Source organism: Berkeleyomyces rouxiae (genome assembly GCF_048999995.1).
Source record: "Berkeleyomyces rouxiae strain 22BRR77 chromosome Unknown BrBRR77_ptg000004l, whole genome shotgun sequence".
NCBI lineage: Eukaryota > Fungi > Ascomycota > Sordariomycetes > Microascales > Ceratocystidaceae > Berkeleyomyces > Berkeleyomyces rouxiae.
The window spans coordinates 1,476,377-1,493,530 of NW_027396494.1; the positions used below are offsets into that span (position 1 = coordinate 1,476,377).

The 17,154-nt window shown below is 52.8% G+C and overlaps 3 protein-coding genes across 3 annotated transcripts; 1 reads left to right on the forward strand and 2 right to left on the reverse strand.

Moving 5' to 3' along the window:
* Nucleotides 1-2,314: 2,314 nt before the first annotated feature.
* On the forward strand, nt 2,315-6,919 carry BROUX77_004633 (uncharacterized protein; the record flags this gene model as incomplete). Its single annotated transcript, XM_073749417.1, has 3 exons — nt 2,315-2,416; nt 2,561-6,595; nt 6,659-6,919. 3 exons carry the CDS (start codon nt 2,315-2,317, stop codon nt 6,917-6,919), a joined length of 4,398 nt encoding a protein of 1,465 aa, XP_073605090.1.
* Nucleotides 6,920-7,442: 523 nt separating this feature from the next.
* On the reverse strand, nt 7,443-10,660 carry BROUX77_004634 (uncharacterized protein; the record flags this gene model as incomplete). The annotated part of the gene is made up of 2 exons (XM_073749418.1): nt 7,443-9,830; nt 9,929-10,660. The coding sequence occupies 2 exons, from the start codon at nt 10,658-10,660 to the stop codon at nt 7,443-7,445; spliced, it is 3,120 nt and encodes a 1,039-aa protein (XP_073605091.1).
* Nucleotides 10,661-13,245: 2,585 nt separating this feature from the next.
* On the reverse strand, nt 13,246-17,121 carry BROUX77_004635 (uncharacterized protein; the record flags this gene model as incomplete). Its single annotated transcript, XM_073749419.1, has 1 exon — nt 13,246-17,121. The coding sequence occupies one exon, from the start codon at nt 17,119-17,121 to the stop codon at nt 13,246-13,248; it is 3,876 nt and encodes a 1,291-aa protein (XP_073605092.1).
* Between the last annotated feature and the right edge of the window lie 33 nt (nt 17,122-17,154).

Here is a 17,154-nt window from a genome sequence, read left to right on the forward strand (position 1 = left end):
CAGATACCGCCCAGGCTATGTGTATCTATTGACATGCGGACGTCGTCGTCGTATGTTTCTGGGGAATTGCGCTAGTGTTATTCAACAGCTACGGAGAAATAGAGCAAGGGAAATGAAGAATAAGAGAGGCCCATGGAGCGTCTATGATGGAGGAAACAAGCATGTCGGGATACCCCAAATACGTCATCATTAATCACATTGGCCACTTGTATCGAAGGCAATACTAGTAGCCAGCAAGCAACAAAGTACGCCGGAAGAAGCCACCCACACAAACACGAGATGAAGCCATCTGACTGACCGACTGTGTGTGGGTGTGCTTTTCTTTGTTTATTTTTTTCCGGATCTAGCTGGGAGGAGGCATGGTCGTGGGGGGGGGGGGGGGAGGCAGAAGCGCCTGACCTGAAAATCACACACCGACCCGGCGCCATGTTGTGTTTAAGTATGTATGTATGTAGCATGTGGTCAAGCAGTGCCAGACCAACCTTTAGACCGTCCTGCTGTCTTTTTGTGGCCCGCTGATTTCACATAATTTTCCTGCTTCGAATCACTGGATTTTGTGCTTTCCTCATTTGTTTTTAGCTTTTCACCAAAAACTCCTCCTTTTTTTTCAACCTTCACCGAAACGCTGCTCGATATCGCCAGAGCGACACCTACGAGACTACGAAAAATCTGCCAACACGAACCTTTTTTTGGCCCTCGTGAGCCCCGAAACCGCCGAAATGCCGGAGTGATACTGAGATACTGGTAGCAATTGAGCGCTCAAGATGACGATACTGTGGACGCGCACCATCGCCAAGGTCTTGTTTGCTGGCGTCTCCAGCTACGGGACTATCTACTTTCGCCCGGACTGAAGATACATACCATAGTGCTGATATCGGGGCTTGGACAGCGCACGAAGCGATCGCTGGAGTCAGTCTCGCTCTTAGCGAACTCGAGATGCGCCGAAGACCTTTCAGACAACACGACACGGCGGGTGACCAACGGACGTGGCGAAGCGTTGTCGAGTCTCACAGAATCACGTGCTACATCATGTGACTCGGATTTCTGGTCACGCGCGCTGGTTGGCTTGCTGTTGGCCGGTCGACGCGCAGATGGCTAAACCACGGCTAAATCCCGCGGCACTGCCAAAGCCTTACTTGCTAGCAAAACCCAAGGCTGAAGCCGCGCCGTATGTACCGGTACAAGCACATTCTGGTGATTCTACACGCGCGTGAATATTCAGAGCTGCCGCTACCCAGCCATCGTCAAAGTACCAGTACCAGGACTCTACAACCGCACCACGCCCTCGACCGCCTCCAGAACGCGTCCGTCACCGAAAGGCACGCCTTTGCTGAGCTTCCTTGCTTCGTTGCCGTCCCTGGCCCATTATTGTGGACGCGCCTCAGCCCACTTTTATTGCTCTCGGTTCTGCCGCCGCAGAAGCCCCATCTAGAAGCCAAAGGCGCCAAAGAAAAAAATTCAGAGCTGCTCCAGGTCAGCCAGCAGCGACTACAGACCGGCAAAGACCCTAAGAGATATCCCGCCCTTCTGAAAATCGACTGTGCATCCTGGACTCCAGTCTGTACAGCAGCCTTGGCGTGTTTTTTTTCTGGCGGCCTTCCCTGGCCCCCCTTTCAGCCCATTGCCGGCCAATCAGCGGCCGCCATTCCGCATCGCCCACTTTCGCTCGCCTGCTAGTTTAGAAGAGAACAGCCACAGCACCAGGAAAGACAAACCTCCCAAAATTCGTCCACCACATCCGAAAAACCATCACACCAGTCGCAAATCCATCGCCGCTGCGCGTCCGCTCGCCCCAGCAGCATCTGAACGGGCTCTCTTGTATTTTTTTCCATTTTTTTTCTTCTTTTTTTTTTGTTTTCTCGCCGTAAACTCTCCCGCTCGTTTGTCTACATATTTTTCTTCCACTTGCTGCGTGCCCACTTTTTTCTCTGTGCTCTGCGACGCGGTACATAATCCAACTCGCAAAACCCCCCCCCCCCCCCCGACATACCCAGAGACAAAAATCCAAGGCCATCAGCTTCGCATTACTTTTAGCGACCATATCATCGCATATTCATCAATCCGCCCTCCAACGCGACATTGTCCATTCGGAATCCGTCTAAAAAGCCCCTTCTTTATTCCCCCCCCCCCCCCCCCCCCCACGTCTGCCGCCGCTCGCTAAAATCACATAGCTGGCTTGACGCGACGAAAACACGGAGTCGATCGAGGCTACGCCTTTCCTGGCAATCAAGTCTTCATCTGTTTGTCCTGTTGTTGTTTCCAGAATTGCGCCGCTCAACGTATCGAACGCTGCTTTGAAGTCGTCTTGATGTCAATGTCCGCCATGGCCACCATGCCGTCTCCCATGATCCCCCAGAGTCAGGGCTTGCCTCTGTCCATGCCCATCAACAAGCAAGAGGTCGAGGCCGCTGTCAGAGTATGACTGCCCCCATTTTCATTTGCATATTGTGCACCACCAGCTTGCCTGTAACCGGAGTTGAGCGCGTCACCGCATGTCAACGCGCCTGCCTTTCTCTCATCTTCCCGTAAACTAACCGCTAACAAACTGTATCTTTTGTAGAAACTTAAGGACATGAAAGACCAAGGCATCCCCCAAACCGACCCGGACTTCATTAAAACGCAGAATTTCATCAAATCAGTACAGCAAATGCACATGCGGAATATGCAGCAACAAGAATTTATGCGCCGCCAGCAACAACAACCACCGCAACAGCCACCAACACATCAAAACCCGCGCTCTCCAAATGGCGTCGCCAACGGCACCACCGGATCTGACCGATCGCAGTCTGCTTCCATAGGACCGCCTGCGACTGCCTCTTCACCACCGGCGCCTGCCGCCGTACCTGGCCCCCATGGACCCAGCCTTTCTAGTCATTTCTCTACCCAGCAATTGGCCCTCCTTCGCAATCAGATTGGCGCGTTCCGAATGCTTTCCAAGAATGCTGGTGTACCGCAAAACATCCAACAGACTCTTTTCGCACAGCGCCTACGCCGGAAGATGGCTGTTATTGATGCTTTGTCTGCGCCTGCTGGTGCTCCCCATGTATCCTCCACACCCCACCAGACTCCAGGCGATGGCCTCCAACCGCCCCTAGTCAATGGAGCATCTATACCCATGGCTGCTACAGGTCCCGGCCTTGCTCCCGAATCTGGTGCTTCCGGTCTGCTCAAGGGTCCCTTGTACACCAAGTACAAGTCTCCCCTTGCTGCTGGCCTGATCAAGGCCGCCATCAGCTTCAATGATCATTCTTCGCGCTCTCAACGTCTGTTCGTGCCTGGCATGTTCCCTCTTGGCATTGACCTGGACTCTATCCGCTACGAACGTGAAACTGCAATAATAAATCGCATGCGGTCTCGCTATGCTGAGCTCAAAGAGCTTCCCGCCGACCTGGCCCACTGGGATGTTGCGAGTCCCGATGTTGAACCCGAAGACACTTACAAGCTCAAAGCCCTTGTCGAGAAGAAGTCCATTGAGCAGTTCGGTCGCCAGCGCATTCTTCGTGAGGCCGTTGCGCGCCAGATGCTATTCTTTGAAAACCTTGGCACCACTACTAACCGTAGTCGGTACCGCCGTGTCAAGAAGCACAACGTGCGTGAAGCTCGCATAACCGAAAAACTTGAGAAACAACAGCGGGACGCTCGCGAAAACCGCGAAAGAAAGAAGCAGGATGACTTCCTGCGTGCTATTACCTCAAACCGCAACGAGATCAACAACACCGGCATTAACTCTGCCCAGCGCGGTCACCGTCTCTCCAAGATTATGTACAACCAACACTTTAACATTGAGAAGGAAGAACAGAAACGTATCGAGCGTACCGCCAAGCAACGTCTGCAAGCTCTTAAGGCCAACGATGAAGAAGCTTACCTCAAACTACTTGACCAGGCCAAGGATACTCGTATTACACATTTGCTGCGCCAGACCGATGGCTTCCTTCACCAGTTGGCTTCGTCTGTCAAGGCTCAACAGCGTCGTGCTGCCGAGCACTACGGGAATGGTGGAGACTTTGAAGAGGAGAGCGAAGAGGACGAGGGTCCTGAAGATGATGAGGCCGCCCGAAAGATTGACTACTATGCCGTCGCCCATCGTGTCAAGGAGGAGATCACCGAACAGGCTGACATTCTCGTGGGTGGTAAGCTGAAAGAATACCAGCTCAAGGGTCTCCAATGGATGGTGTCATTGTACAACAACAACCTCAACGGTATTTTGGCCGATGAAATGGGTCTGGGTAAAACTATCCAAACCATTTCTCTTATCACCTACCTCATTGAGCGGAAGCAGCAACCTGGTCCCTTTTTGGTTATTGTTCCCCTCAGTGTCTTGACCAACTGGAACCTCGAGTTCGACAAATGGGCTCCTTCGGTTGGAAAGATTGTCTACAAGGGCCCTCCCAATGCCCGTCGGCAGCAACAGGACCGCATCCGTCAAGGCAATTTCCAAGTTCTACTTACCACGTATGAGTACATCATCAAGGATAGACCCCTCCTCAGTAAGATCAAGTGGTTCCACATGATTATCGATGAAGGTCATCGTATGAAGAACGCTCAGTCCAAGCTGAGCGCAACTATTCAAACATACTACCAGACCCGATTCCGACTTATCCTTACCGGTACCCCTCTACAAAACAACTTGGGTGAACTTTGGGCTATGCTCAACTTCGTTCTGCCTAACATCTTCAAGTCTGCCACCACCTTTGATGAATGGTTCAACACTCCTTTTGCCAACACTGGAAGTCAAGACAAGATAGAGCTTACTGAAGAAGAGCAAATTTTGGTTATTCGACGTCTCCACAAGGTTTTGAGACCGTTCCTTCTGCGCCGTCTGAAGAAGGATGTCGAAAAGGATCTGCCAGACAAGACTGAAAAGGTCATCAAGTGCAAGTTCTCGTCACTTCAATCCAAGCTCTACAAGCAAATGGTTACCCACAACAAGATTGCCGTCGGTGAAGGCAAGAACGGAAAGACTGGCGCCCGTGGTCTCAGTAACATGATTATGCAGCTCCGTAAGCTGTGCAACCATCCCTTTGTCTTTGATGAAGTTGAGACGGTTCTTAATCCTCTAAATATCAGCAATGACATGTTATGGCGTACTGCCGGCAAGTTCGAGTTGCTTGATCGCATTCTCCCTAAGTACCAAGCATCAGGACATCGTGTGCTCATGTTCTTCCAAATGACTGCTATCATGGACATCATGGAAGATTACCTGCGCTACAAACACGTCGAATACCTTCGTCTCGACGGTACCACCAAATCTGATGAACGTTCTGATCTTCTGCGCGATTTTAACGCCCCCAACTCCAAATACTTCATGTTCCTCCTGTCAACTCGTGCTGGTGGTCTGGGTCTCAATTTGCAGACTGCTGACACTGTCATCATCTACGACTCCGATTGGAACCCGCATCAAGATTTGCAGGCTCAAGATCGTGCCCATCGTATTGGTCAAAAGAACGAAGTTCGCATTCTGCGTCTGATTTCGTCAAATTCAGTCGAGGAAAAGATTCTGGAGCGTGCCCGTTTCAAGCTCGACATGGATGGCAAGGTCATTCAGGCCGGTCGTTTCGATAACAAGTCTTCGGAAACTGATCGTGATGCCATGCTTCGAACACTGCTAGAGTCTGCCGACATGGCGGAATCGGGCGACCCAGATGACATGGACGACGAGGAGTTGAATGAGATCATTGCTCGTAATGATAACGAACTTAAGCTATTCCATGATTTAGACGAAAAGCGCAAATCCGACCCTGTCTACGGTTCCAAGCCTGGATGCCAGAACAAGCCGCGTCTCATGGCTGAAGACGAACTCCCTGAGATCTATCTCAACGAGGGCAATCCTGATGCACAAGAGGAGGAGGAAGTTGTTCTGGGCCGTGGTGCTAGAGAACGGACAAGAGTCAAGTACGATGATGGTCTCACAGAGGAGCAATGGCTCATGGCTGTTGATGACGACGATGACACACCTGAAGAGGCTGCTGCTCGTAAAGAGGCAAGAAAGGACAGACGTGAAGCTAACAGGCTACGGAAAACCGTCTTGACCAATTCTGGCAGCGCTGCACCACCTTCTCCAAGCCAGAGCCACGCTAGCACCGAGGAATTGGAGACGCCCAAGAAGCGTGGACGGAAGCCGGGGAGCAAAAATGCTGAGAAGCGCAAGGCTGATGACGGTGATGAGCCGCCGGCCAAGAAGAGACGCGGCCCGATTGGTCGGCCCAAAGGCAGTACCAATGCGCCTCGCGACCCCAACAAGTTGCCGCCAGCACAACGATCACTTCTTCAAACCGCCCTGCGACAGCTCTTTGACGGTTTAATGAATTTGGAGACTGACGACTTGCTTGAGCCGCCGCCCGAGGACGATGAGAGCGATCCTGGCAAGCGTCTCGTTATCGGGCCATTTGTCAAGCTCCCGCCCAAGCGCGACTACGCCGACTACTACATGATCATCCAAAACCCCATTTGCATGGCACAGATTGAAAAGAAGATCAAGAAAGAGGAGTACAAGAAACTCAGCGACTTGCGCAAGGACATTGAGTTGATGCTCAATAACTGCCGCACCTACAACGAGGATGGCAGTGTACTCTACAAGGACGCCAATATGATGGAGGTAAGTTGCCATCCATACCCCACATGCACATCTATCTACAGATAACTAACATACAGCAAACAGGACTTCTTCGTCGACCAATTCAATAAGCTTCTAGACGACCAGCCTGACCTCCGCGCCCTCGAACTCTCCAAGCCCGCACAGCCCGACACTCCCTCCGCAACCGGCATCCTCGATCTGCCCTCGGGTGACTCCAGCTCCATTGATACGTCGGCAGCCACACCGAGCGCCCCGCCGCGCATCAAGTTGATATCCAACGCGAGCGCCAAGGAGGCCGTGCCTGCACCTGCGTCTGCGCCCGCGCCAGAAGAGACGCAGGAGTAACTAAAGATACGGCGAGGATGATGCGTGCTGTAAAGAGCGGGGGTTGGTTTTATTTTTCTTTTCTTCTCGTTTTTGTTCCTTAAATTCCCTTTTTTTCTCAAGTTTTTCTTTTTCTTCGACTTTAATGCGCTGTGTTTCTACTTTCCTTTTTTTTCTTGGACCCTTTGTTGATTGTTTCTTTCCCTTCTGGCGAAGGAAATGCCAGGGCTTTTTTTTTTCCATTCTTTTTGTTCCGCTTCTCACTGTGCTGACGTTCTCTTATTTCTCTATGTGGTGATTTTGACAAGTTCTTCTGCTCTTTTTTTTTCTTTTCTTTTTCTATCTTCGTTTACGTTTGCTTTTGCGGGTGCCACGGGATTGCTACTTCTTTCTTCCATAGCCAAACTACATGAAATTCTCTCTTAAACCTGTGCCTTTCAGTGTTCACTGATCTTTTATTAAATACTCCAGCTAACCTAATCATTACGCTCGACATTGACACAACTACCATTCCTAAAACATCTTTTCACCTGTATCTCTCGTGTCACCGGCGATAGTATCCGTAATCGCCTCCCAAACGCGGTCCCTCCAGTGCGTTTTCAGCAATCGTCGGACTACGCAGGTTCTCGCCCCACGGGCCTTCGTCAAGGCTTCCAAAACGTCCGACACGCCCACTTCCCGGCAGGCTACCGGGCGCCATGATGCCTAACGGCCTTTGGCTAGGGCTTAGTACAGATGCTGGCATGGGAGCTGCAGGTGGCGTTTCGTGGTGCCGATAGAAGGGGTCGCGGTCGTAGTGACCCTGGAAAGACTGGCTATGGTGGTTATGAGAAAAGCCAAAATTGCTGTGGCCCGGCGCTGGTGTCCATGTGCCTCTGCGCGATGGCGGAGCAATCGGACGTTCGTCGGCTGGCATACTCTCGTCGATTACCGATCGCTCCCAGTAGCGGTCCGACCAGCTCTGGTAGCCCGTGTCATTGCGCATGTGGGGCCCGTCAACGCCAAATGTGGACTCTTTGTAATTGAGCGAGTCTCTGCGGCCGCTGCCGGCGCCTAAGAATGGCGGCGTATGTTCGTAGCTCCCGACGCCTACGCCTGCACGGGGGCCATATTCAGGTGAGTACTCGTCCCGTCCGTGACCATACCGCGATGGAGGGCGCCGCATGCCTGGGCGCGTCGTGGTTGGTCGGCGGGGTGGCGATAGTGGTGTAGGTGGGGAAACAATGGGAGGTCCGCCCCACGAATCACGCTTCCGTGCGCCAACTCCGCTTCGGAGACTTGGCGGTGGTGATAGTTCCCGGTCTCGTCTTTGGGGAGGTGGCCCGGTCACAGGTGGAGGACCAGGAGGCGGCACATACGGGCTAGTACTGTGATCTACAGACATGCTACGACCCATGCGCATGCGTTGGCTAGCTGAAGATAAAGGAGGATATCCAGAAACAGGAGGATGCCCTGTGAAGCGTTGTCTCGGGCGAGCACTCCCAGGAACAGTGCTGCTTATGCCAATTCCCACGCCAGTATACAAGTTGAGGGGCGTACTTCCACGGAAGATGCGGTCCCGGTCAGAAGCTATGCTAGCATGGGCCACAGGCGATGGTGCAGGGCATGTAATAATGATCTCAAAGGCGCTTTCATGCCACTCGATCCATTCGATTACTTCAGCGCGAATCTCCCGTGTGCCCTCAATGCCAACATCTAGCTGGGCCATGGTCCGCGGAGAGGCTGATGCAGAGTCTCTCAAGGCGCGAGTAGACCCCATACTCGGCATCTCGTTAGTGTAATCTTCGGCCTCGTCGATTCGCAAAGCACACTGCCAGCGTCCGACCTCGGGAAGTAACCGCAGACAAGCCACAATAAGGAATTTTCCCTCTACTTTGGCAGCATGAGACGGTGTTCTCAATTCAAACTGCACAATGGCTACATGGTAGTCCTCATGCGGAATAGGAGAAAGGCATTCTGCCATAGTTGAGTTAACAATCCAGCTGGGTCTGTGATGAGGTGTATGAGGAACGACCCTGCGGACTCCCGAGTCCAGCAAAAACCTCACATGTGGTCGGGTACTGGAAATAGTAGGACCCGCGCCGATGCCAGACGAGCTATTCGCACGGAATGGAAGTGCGGCACCTGGAGAGCCAGCACTTCTTGCTTCGTCATCAATAGTGTGAGCTACAACTATGGTATGTTGCTCGCGCTCTTTGACAAAGGCAGCAAAGTTAGTGGCAACAGGAACGATAGAGCCTACTCTGGCATACTCGTCGGTGTCGCCAACTTGCTGGACAAAAAAACACATAAACTCTTTGGTGTCACGACGAAACATATTAAGCCATACACGGCGAAAGTTTCCGACCGTGCTTGGTGAGGCATGTGGGGTCATGAAAAGGGAAGCTTTCAGACCTCGATTGGTCATACTCCAAGTCGCCCGATGAGGCATCAAGGGCGCCGGGGCCGGAGCCAGGTCTCCACTGTCTAAGAACTGTTCGGGGCAGTCAGCTAGGAGACCAGTACGCTGGTTGTTATGGGTGCGATTGGAATCCCAGAGCAAGATACTCTCATCTACGGAGTTTTCCAAGATTGCATGCTGTAGCCGTTGGAAGGCACGTTTAGCGCCTTCGCCATAGCGTACATCAATGTGGACGTTGAATAAGCCAGCCAACGCATACGAAATGTCTTCAGGATGAGTCGATCTTCGGCCAGCCATCCATGTCATCTTAGTAGCGACATTGATTGAGTCGAGGCTAATCCGGTGTTGTAGAACATTCCGTGGAATTCCGGTAGCCTGTGAAATGAGCATAGTGAGTACGTCTGGGTGAGGAACAGCACGAGAGATGTTATCCCAATTCCGGTCCATGAAAATGAGACGTTGGGAAGCTAGAAGTTCGGGCAGGGTCCAAGCTCGTCGGAACCACTGAGAGCATTTGAAGCCCTTTCGCCACTGCGTCATGGGTTAGCATGATAAACCCGGCCAATGTAAAGTTACACACCTAACTAACTAGTAGTTCATGTTTGCTTGATGGAAGGCAGAGCACTTACATTATTGGGTGGATTTGGAACACTTCTATCGTCCTTTCTCAGTCCAGCACCACCGTCACTATCTTCGTCTTCATCACTGGTTACGACTTGGTCCATGTCGCTCAGGTCTTCAGGCATGGTAAAGTCTGTAAGATATACAAAACACACCACGGCATTTTCATACAAGTTCCAGGCGTTAATGACAGCTTCATGCTTGTCACTTTGGCTTTTCTCGTTCACGCAGCACGAGTCAACCCAGAGCCACTTGATTTTCTCGCGGGCAGTCGCTTGTAATGCTCTCCGAATTTTGTATAGCTCAGGCGAGGGTGAGTTTTCTGAGCCTGGGTATTCAGAACGGGCATCCGATGATGAACCTGCATGCGGTGGAGCATGATTATGAGCAGCTTCATGGTCTGATTCAGCCTCACTGTCGCTATAAGCCCTACTGCGATGTAATGAAGGGGCCCGGGACCTAGCACGCTGTTGCGAGTTGCTTCCGCGTGACATGCGGCGGCTAAAGGTAGGGCGAAATGAAGGAATAGCAGAGGGGGCGCCGCCCAGGTCGGAGTCGGCGTCAGAGTCGGAATAATCTGTGTCTTCTGGAGTAGTGGTGTCGTCATCTTTACGACTTGATCTCATGTCATTGTAAGTGATCTCTGTTTTGGTCCACATATGCGACAAGACGGCGTATGGCGGCAACCGCGAAGTCTTGAACTCCCGGAGAAGGAGAGTTTCTGTATTTAAGAGATGCATGGCGAGTGCGATTCTGTGTGTATGAGCGTATGGATATAGTGTGAGGGAGTTGAAAGGTGAGAAAAAAAAGAGAAGTCAGGGAGTAGGGCTAGATGCAATGCGCAAAAGCAAAGAATATCGTGTAGAAGAAACCGGTGTGATGGTGATAAACAGTCCAGGGTCAGATTAAAGGTGAAATCGGCAAAGAAGCTATTGCTCGCATGTCAGAAAGATAGACAGAATTATGAGGCCCGCGCTAGGAAAAAAGGCCGACCTGACCCATGAACACACCAGGTGGAGGCTGTATCCGTAGAAAGGCAGTTGGAGGGGGGGCCTTTTAGGTTTTCTGGGGTTGGTTTTGCTGGGTTTCTTCCAGTCTTTTTTTTTCTCGTGCTGGCTGGCCAGTCTGTAAGCGTGTATGTATGTATGTAGACTGGTTCGGAGTTGGGCTGACCACTCGGTTGTCAATTGGGCTGCTGTATACACTTCAACTCAAAGAGGCAAGGAAAGAAACGTGGAGGGCAAGCAGAAAGCGAGAGCCAGTCACGGGACAAAAGCTTGTTCTTGGGCGATGAAGGTTCGCTGGTGGCCAGTGATTTGATTAAGGCCAGATAAAGAGATGTATGGGCTCTACTGGAAACTCTGTGCAGTCATGTAATTCTGGTTGGTTCGCTGACAGGATGCGCAAGCAGTGAAACTAGACAGCAAGAAACGCAAGCCTGAATCCGCCGTGACGTGCGTGCCACGCTTGGTGCTCGATGCTTCGTGTTTGGTGTTTGGTGGTTGTTGAAATACCAGGCGCTGCGAACTTGTCCTCATTTGTGTGTGGCAGCAGTAACCGTAGCACGCCCGATGTTTGCCAGTGGAGGAGAGACAATCAAGCAGCACAAGGAGTGTGAAGAAGAAGTGGAAAGTGACTGAAGCTTGAAAGACCAGTTGTGTGTGTAGAAACAAGAAGGAGGAACAATGAAGGAATGGAGCCCCGCGTAGTGGCTGTCTACGAGTACAAGTATAACTAGGTATGTATGCACTATACAAATAACTAGTCAATATGCACTGGATGAGTTTGTGCTCGTCGTTGTCTCTGGAGGACGAGACAAGGAAGCAGAGAACTCGAGAAGAATCCAGGGGGTTTGACCCAAGCCGTAGAAGACAATACAGGCTGCTGTTGGGAAGATACTTGATAAAGAGCCGGAAGCGCCTACAGAGCCCACAGATTGTTCTTTGGCCCTTGTATGCAGCTTGTGGCAGGAAGCTGGCAATATCTACCAGATAGACAGTCGAGCATGTGTAAGGTTTAAGCAACACAAGACAGGTCGGGTAGTAGGGCAGGGCCACAGAGACAAGGCCCGATGCAGAGGGTGCGAGAGTAGCACAAGCCAGAAACACCTGGCATCTGGCACCAAGACTCACGGCTCTCGCACTGATGAGAATAAATGCTGGAAGGTCTTGGGCCCACCAGTGGCTCTGAGTTGTGTCTACATGCCTGGAAGCTCTTGTAGGGCCGGGCTGTGGTTGGCTGGAGGGATTTGTGAGCCGGGGGTCCTGGTCCCCTTTTTTTTTCTCTTGATAAGTATGCTGAAGACGATTGAATGTGCAGCAAGGAAAACTTTTCCTCGCCTGGGGCTGGGTGAGCAGGCAATATGACGTCGCGATCGGCGTTGGGACAATGTAGCAGGGAAGCAAAGAGGAAGAAGGAGAAGAATAAGAAGAAGACCAGTGGCGGGGATCACAGACGGAGGGGGATTGATTGCCTTAGAATCTTTGAGAAGGTACTTACTCTCTGCAGAATTTTCACTGGCTGTTTGCTCTTTCCATTGTGGGCGGACTACACCTACTCTATGCTACATATTTTGCCAATGTCACGATAAACTCGGCCATATTCTTTATGTTCCAAAATAACAAACAGCCCAACAATACCAAATTGCTGCTAAACCTACACGACTCCCACAACTATCACGACGTTGAGGCTCGCAATCCAACTAAGATTAGGCCATACGCTAAGACGGGCTAGCTTGCGCCCCTAGCCCATTCATTGTTGCCCAAGGCTTCTTCTGTTCTAGACAATTGGACAATGTGCCGGGCCATCTAACCCTAGTCTGGGTTACCATCGCCCATCAGCTCCCACGCATACACCATGCAAATGCAAGCATGTCAGCTGCCGCAGAAATGCGTAGCCCAATCGCATTTGGCCACATCATGAATGCATGGAAATGTGCAGCTGTTCAATGCAGAGGCGCGGTAGCCCAGCATGTCGAAGGGAGACAAAAGTAATCTTTGGACATAAAAAGACGCTTAAATCGCCGGGGCAGAAATATGCGGGGTCAGCAGCAAAAGAGTGGGGCGGGGCGGAGCGGCAGAACCTTGTTGGTCGGGCTCACCGCCCTTCTTTATCGTGGGGTTGAGGACACAGCGTCGCGGTTTTGCGCTGCGGAGATGATTTTCACTTGATAGTGTAAAAGTGGCGGGGTTTTTCCTGTAGTAGCCGTTCATAAATTTCCAAGTCCTTGTTCAAAGTCATATAACTACTGTAGATATCTTTCCCTACATGTGCATTTCCTGGCTGTGTACCATTACCTTCCCTTCTTGCTTGTGCTTTGCTATACTTATCCCAACAGCACATCGATATTGTCCTTGCGTTGTAGTCCCTCCCAGACAGACAACAAAACATGGCCCAGACCTCGGCGATATGCAATACCGCCTACCTGCTCGATCCATAAAACATTGACGTACTCTAGCGTTAATGTATCGCTCCGTCCAGCCACCTCCTTGAACACCTCAGCTCCAAACACGGCCGATCCACCACGCTCCGAGCTGACGCTGATAGCCACCAGCTCCAGCTTCTCACCACCTACCACATCTAGGTCGTGGTTAGAACTTTGTATGCCCAGCCACGCATCGTGCGACGTAATTGTGCCTGCATATCTCCCCGACCGCGTGACTAGCTTTCCGATGGCCACTGGGGGGTTCGAAAGCAACTTATTAGGTATAGGCCCAGTTACGGGACCGCCGAGGCCGTTACGACTCATGGGCTTAATCGACTGTAGCTGCACGTGCAGAAACGCACGTTCGGCGCGGAACGACAGCAGCGAGCCCGGCGGCTGCACCGCAGCGCCAGCCAGAGACTCGCGAGTGCCAACTGCCGGTGCCACTGGTATCGGATAGCGGAAGCGCGTGGCAGGATCACTCTCATGGCGTAAATAGTTGTCACGAGTAAAAGACCAACCGGCTGGGAGATCACTGTCTTTGCGAAGTCGTTGGCCACGTCTATCTAGGCCTGTAGAAAGCAACGGCGTAGCCATCTGTCCACTGCCAGCCGCAGAGTCCGTCAGAGTGTAGTTGACGAGGCCACGCACGCGGAAGTGGAATTGAGACACATAGCGGCGCCCAGGGTGGCGGTTCTTGGGAAGCGGCGTGCTCTCAACGTAGTCTGCTGCCGCACGCCAGATGCTTGTATCAATGGCCACATCATCAAAGAACCAGCCCATCCACGACCATGATGGAATAGGGCCTGTAGACGACGGCGCTCCGTTGGCGTCAGAGCCAGCCGAAGGTGGGGGGAGTACGCGGCGGCGGATAGATGCTTGAGGCTTCCAGAGCATGGCAATGTCCAAGAACATGACTGGCATAGCGAAGACGAATCCGCCAGCAAAGGTGCGCGAAAGAATGTTTGTGATCCCGCTAAAGGCGCGTTGTGTATCTTGGACATGCGTCAAACGCCGTGTGCTGTAGTCCATGACAATCCGTGCAAACTCATCCATGTCAGGCCATTGTGTATGCCGAAAAGCAAGAGCGGCCGGAGTAATACGCGCTGTGCATTTGAGCGCCGATGGTGCCGTAACCTTTGCCCGGGCAGCACTGCTACTGCCACCTAGGATCTTGTGCTTGGTAGAAATGGTCGTAGCCGGAGCAGATGGTAGGGCTAGAATATTGGACTGCCAGGTGTCGCAGTGGCATTCCCAGCTGTAAACATCCCGGAAAATGTAGACACATCGGCGAGAGTACAGCGCCTCTTGTAGCGTCCATGCGCGAGTGCTCCAAACGCTCTCGAAAACGAGGTCTATGTGCACAGCTTTGGAATCCGGTGCAGCGCGCTTGCGGTCAAGGGCAAGAAGCCCCAGAGACACGTTCTCCAGAGCTATCACAACAGTGAAGCTAGCGTGTGCGTACAAAAACGGCATATTACGCACGTGCTCCTCCTTCATCGCCTCGTCATCTTGAACAATACAGTACTTGTCGATCCAAAGGTAGCGCACATTCATCTTCTGCACCAACCACAGGGCGTCCAGAAAGGCTGGGCACATTTCAGCAGACCCGAGCGAGTCACAAAACTCGTCAAGATTTGAGCTCAACGTCATGAACTTGTTCGCCTCTAAAATAGAGTGCTCCTCCTCGCCCCAGACATAGCTGAGTGCGACGTATTCATCTTCAACCCGTGGATGGACTAGTCGGAATTCCGCACAGTCAATGACGTATTCTGGCCGCCAAGGCGACGGGGCCATTCCGGTCGGTGTACCACTGCAATGCACGCCGTGCTTGATATCGCACTGTTCTTGCCACGCCCGCAACCGATCGACAGGGTCGGTACGAGGGTTATTGGCTATTGCGGCAGCGGCAGCGGCGGCAGCACCCGCCCCTATAACTCCCGGTTCTGCATCGCCAGCCACGATTGAACGTGCGCCCATTTGTGATGGTGCAGCTGAAGTTGGAGGCATTTGAGTTGTCGGACCGTTGCTCGAGGTAGGCCGAGATATGGCGCGTGTGGGAGATTCTGCTCTTGAAGCAGCCAGTGTGGCAGCTGCGGCCGTGGCAGCCCCCGTTATCACAGCAGCAGTGACCCCCGTGTTGCCGCCGGAAGCTATAGGCGGTGACTTGTTTCGGTTAGATTTTCGCAAGCTGGAATCACGTCGGAGTCCATGCCACTGATTTCGGATTCGCTCGGTGAGACTTTGTCGCCGTTGCGGACTGGCAGGCTGTGTCTGAGAGTTTCTTCGGGTGCGTGTTGGCAATGACCGATTTGGCTGTGTTGTATGAGCTTGCGGTGGCACAGTCCGTTCTCGTTCTCGCTCTCGATCTCGCTCACGGTCGTAGTCTGATTCGTCTGATCGTCGATCGCGATGCGCTGCGCGCCGGTCTAGATCTTGGTCCTTCTCGCGGGGCGCCGCAAAGCGTACATCATGGTCTCGGTCGCGTTCTTTATCGCGGGACAAAAAGCGGCGGCTATCAACCGGGACTTCGTCACGATCGGAAACATCGTGATAGCGAGTGCCGGTGCGGTTGCGACGATGACCGTGTGAGTCTCTCTCTCGGCCATATTCTCGATCTCGCTCGCGCTCGCGCTCGCGCTCGCGCTCTCGTTGCACAGCTTTTACAGCCTCACGATCCTTATCTCGGGCCCGCATACTTCCGCGGCGCTCACGACGGTGACGTTCTTTTGAACGTTCTTCTTCTTCCTCTCTTTCCAAGTCTTTCAGGTCCCGCCCTTTGTCCTTTTCTCGCGTACGGACACTATTACGCCGTTCTCGCCGGTGGTGTCGTTCCTTGACTCGGTCGTCCTCTGACATTTTTCCTCTATCGTCGCCTAAATCTCTAGTGCGCTCTTTTTCACGATCGGATCGGTCCCGTTCCTTTTCCCGTTCTCGATCGCTTCTTTCTCGAATGCTACCGCGTCTTTCTCGCCGAGGCTTGTGACGAACCTCTTTAGCAAAATCAACTTCTCTATCCCGTTCTCTCTCCTTTTGCCGCTTTCGATCTTCCCTATCAGGTCTGGAATTGTCAAAGTAAGCGCCGTCGGCAGGCTCTGGGGGAGGGGAAGGGGGACGCCGGGTCTGTGTTTGACTGCGGGCTCTAGCTTTACGAGCACGTCGTTCCTTTGCTGCACGTAATTCGGCTTCAGAGGGATCAATATCACTCTGTGGTGTTATAAAGGGAGGAGGCGGTAACTTGACGACGGAGCCAGACGGGGTTGGGGGAGACGGCGGTGGGGGCGGGCCGGGTTCTACGTGATCCCGGGGTGTGGTATCAAGATTAGAGTCGGGATTCGGGTCAGAAATAGAACGGCGGCTGCGTATGCTTGGTGCTGGCTGGGAAGCAGCGGTATCGTCTGGAGGAGGAGAGGCTGCAGGCGGCGGCGCGGCAGCGGCAGATTCGGCAACAGAGGGGGGCCTTGGATCGTTGTGGTTCGCGGTGTGTGTGCTACCTTGTCCGCTCGCCCGACGCGACGAAGGCTGGTGAGATACGCGGATAGCAGACCGGGCGTCTTCAACGTCCGAGTCCGAGAGATGCAATGGGGGTTGGGACTGGGGCGGAGGGGGCTCAGTATGGCGGATCTGGGACTGGGTGTCGGAGTCTGACTCGTCAGAAATATCGGGCTCGGGTATTTTTCCGGACATGTGAGACGGAGGCGCAGGAGGAGCTTGCGGAACAGGAGACGACGACGAGCGGGAAAGCGTAGACACGGGGGAGATACTGCGCGCGGCCATGGTGCGGCAGAGGCTGGGGTAGAGACAGCCCCA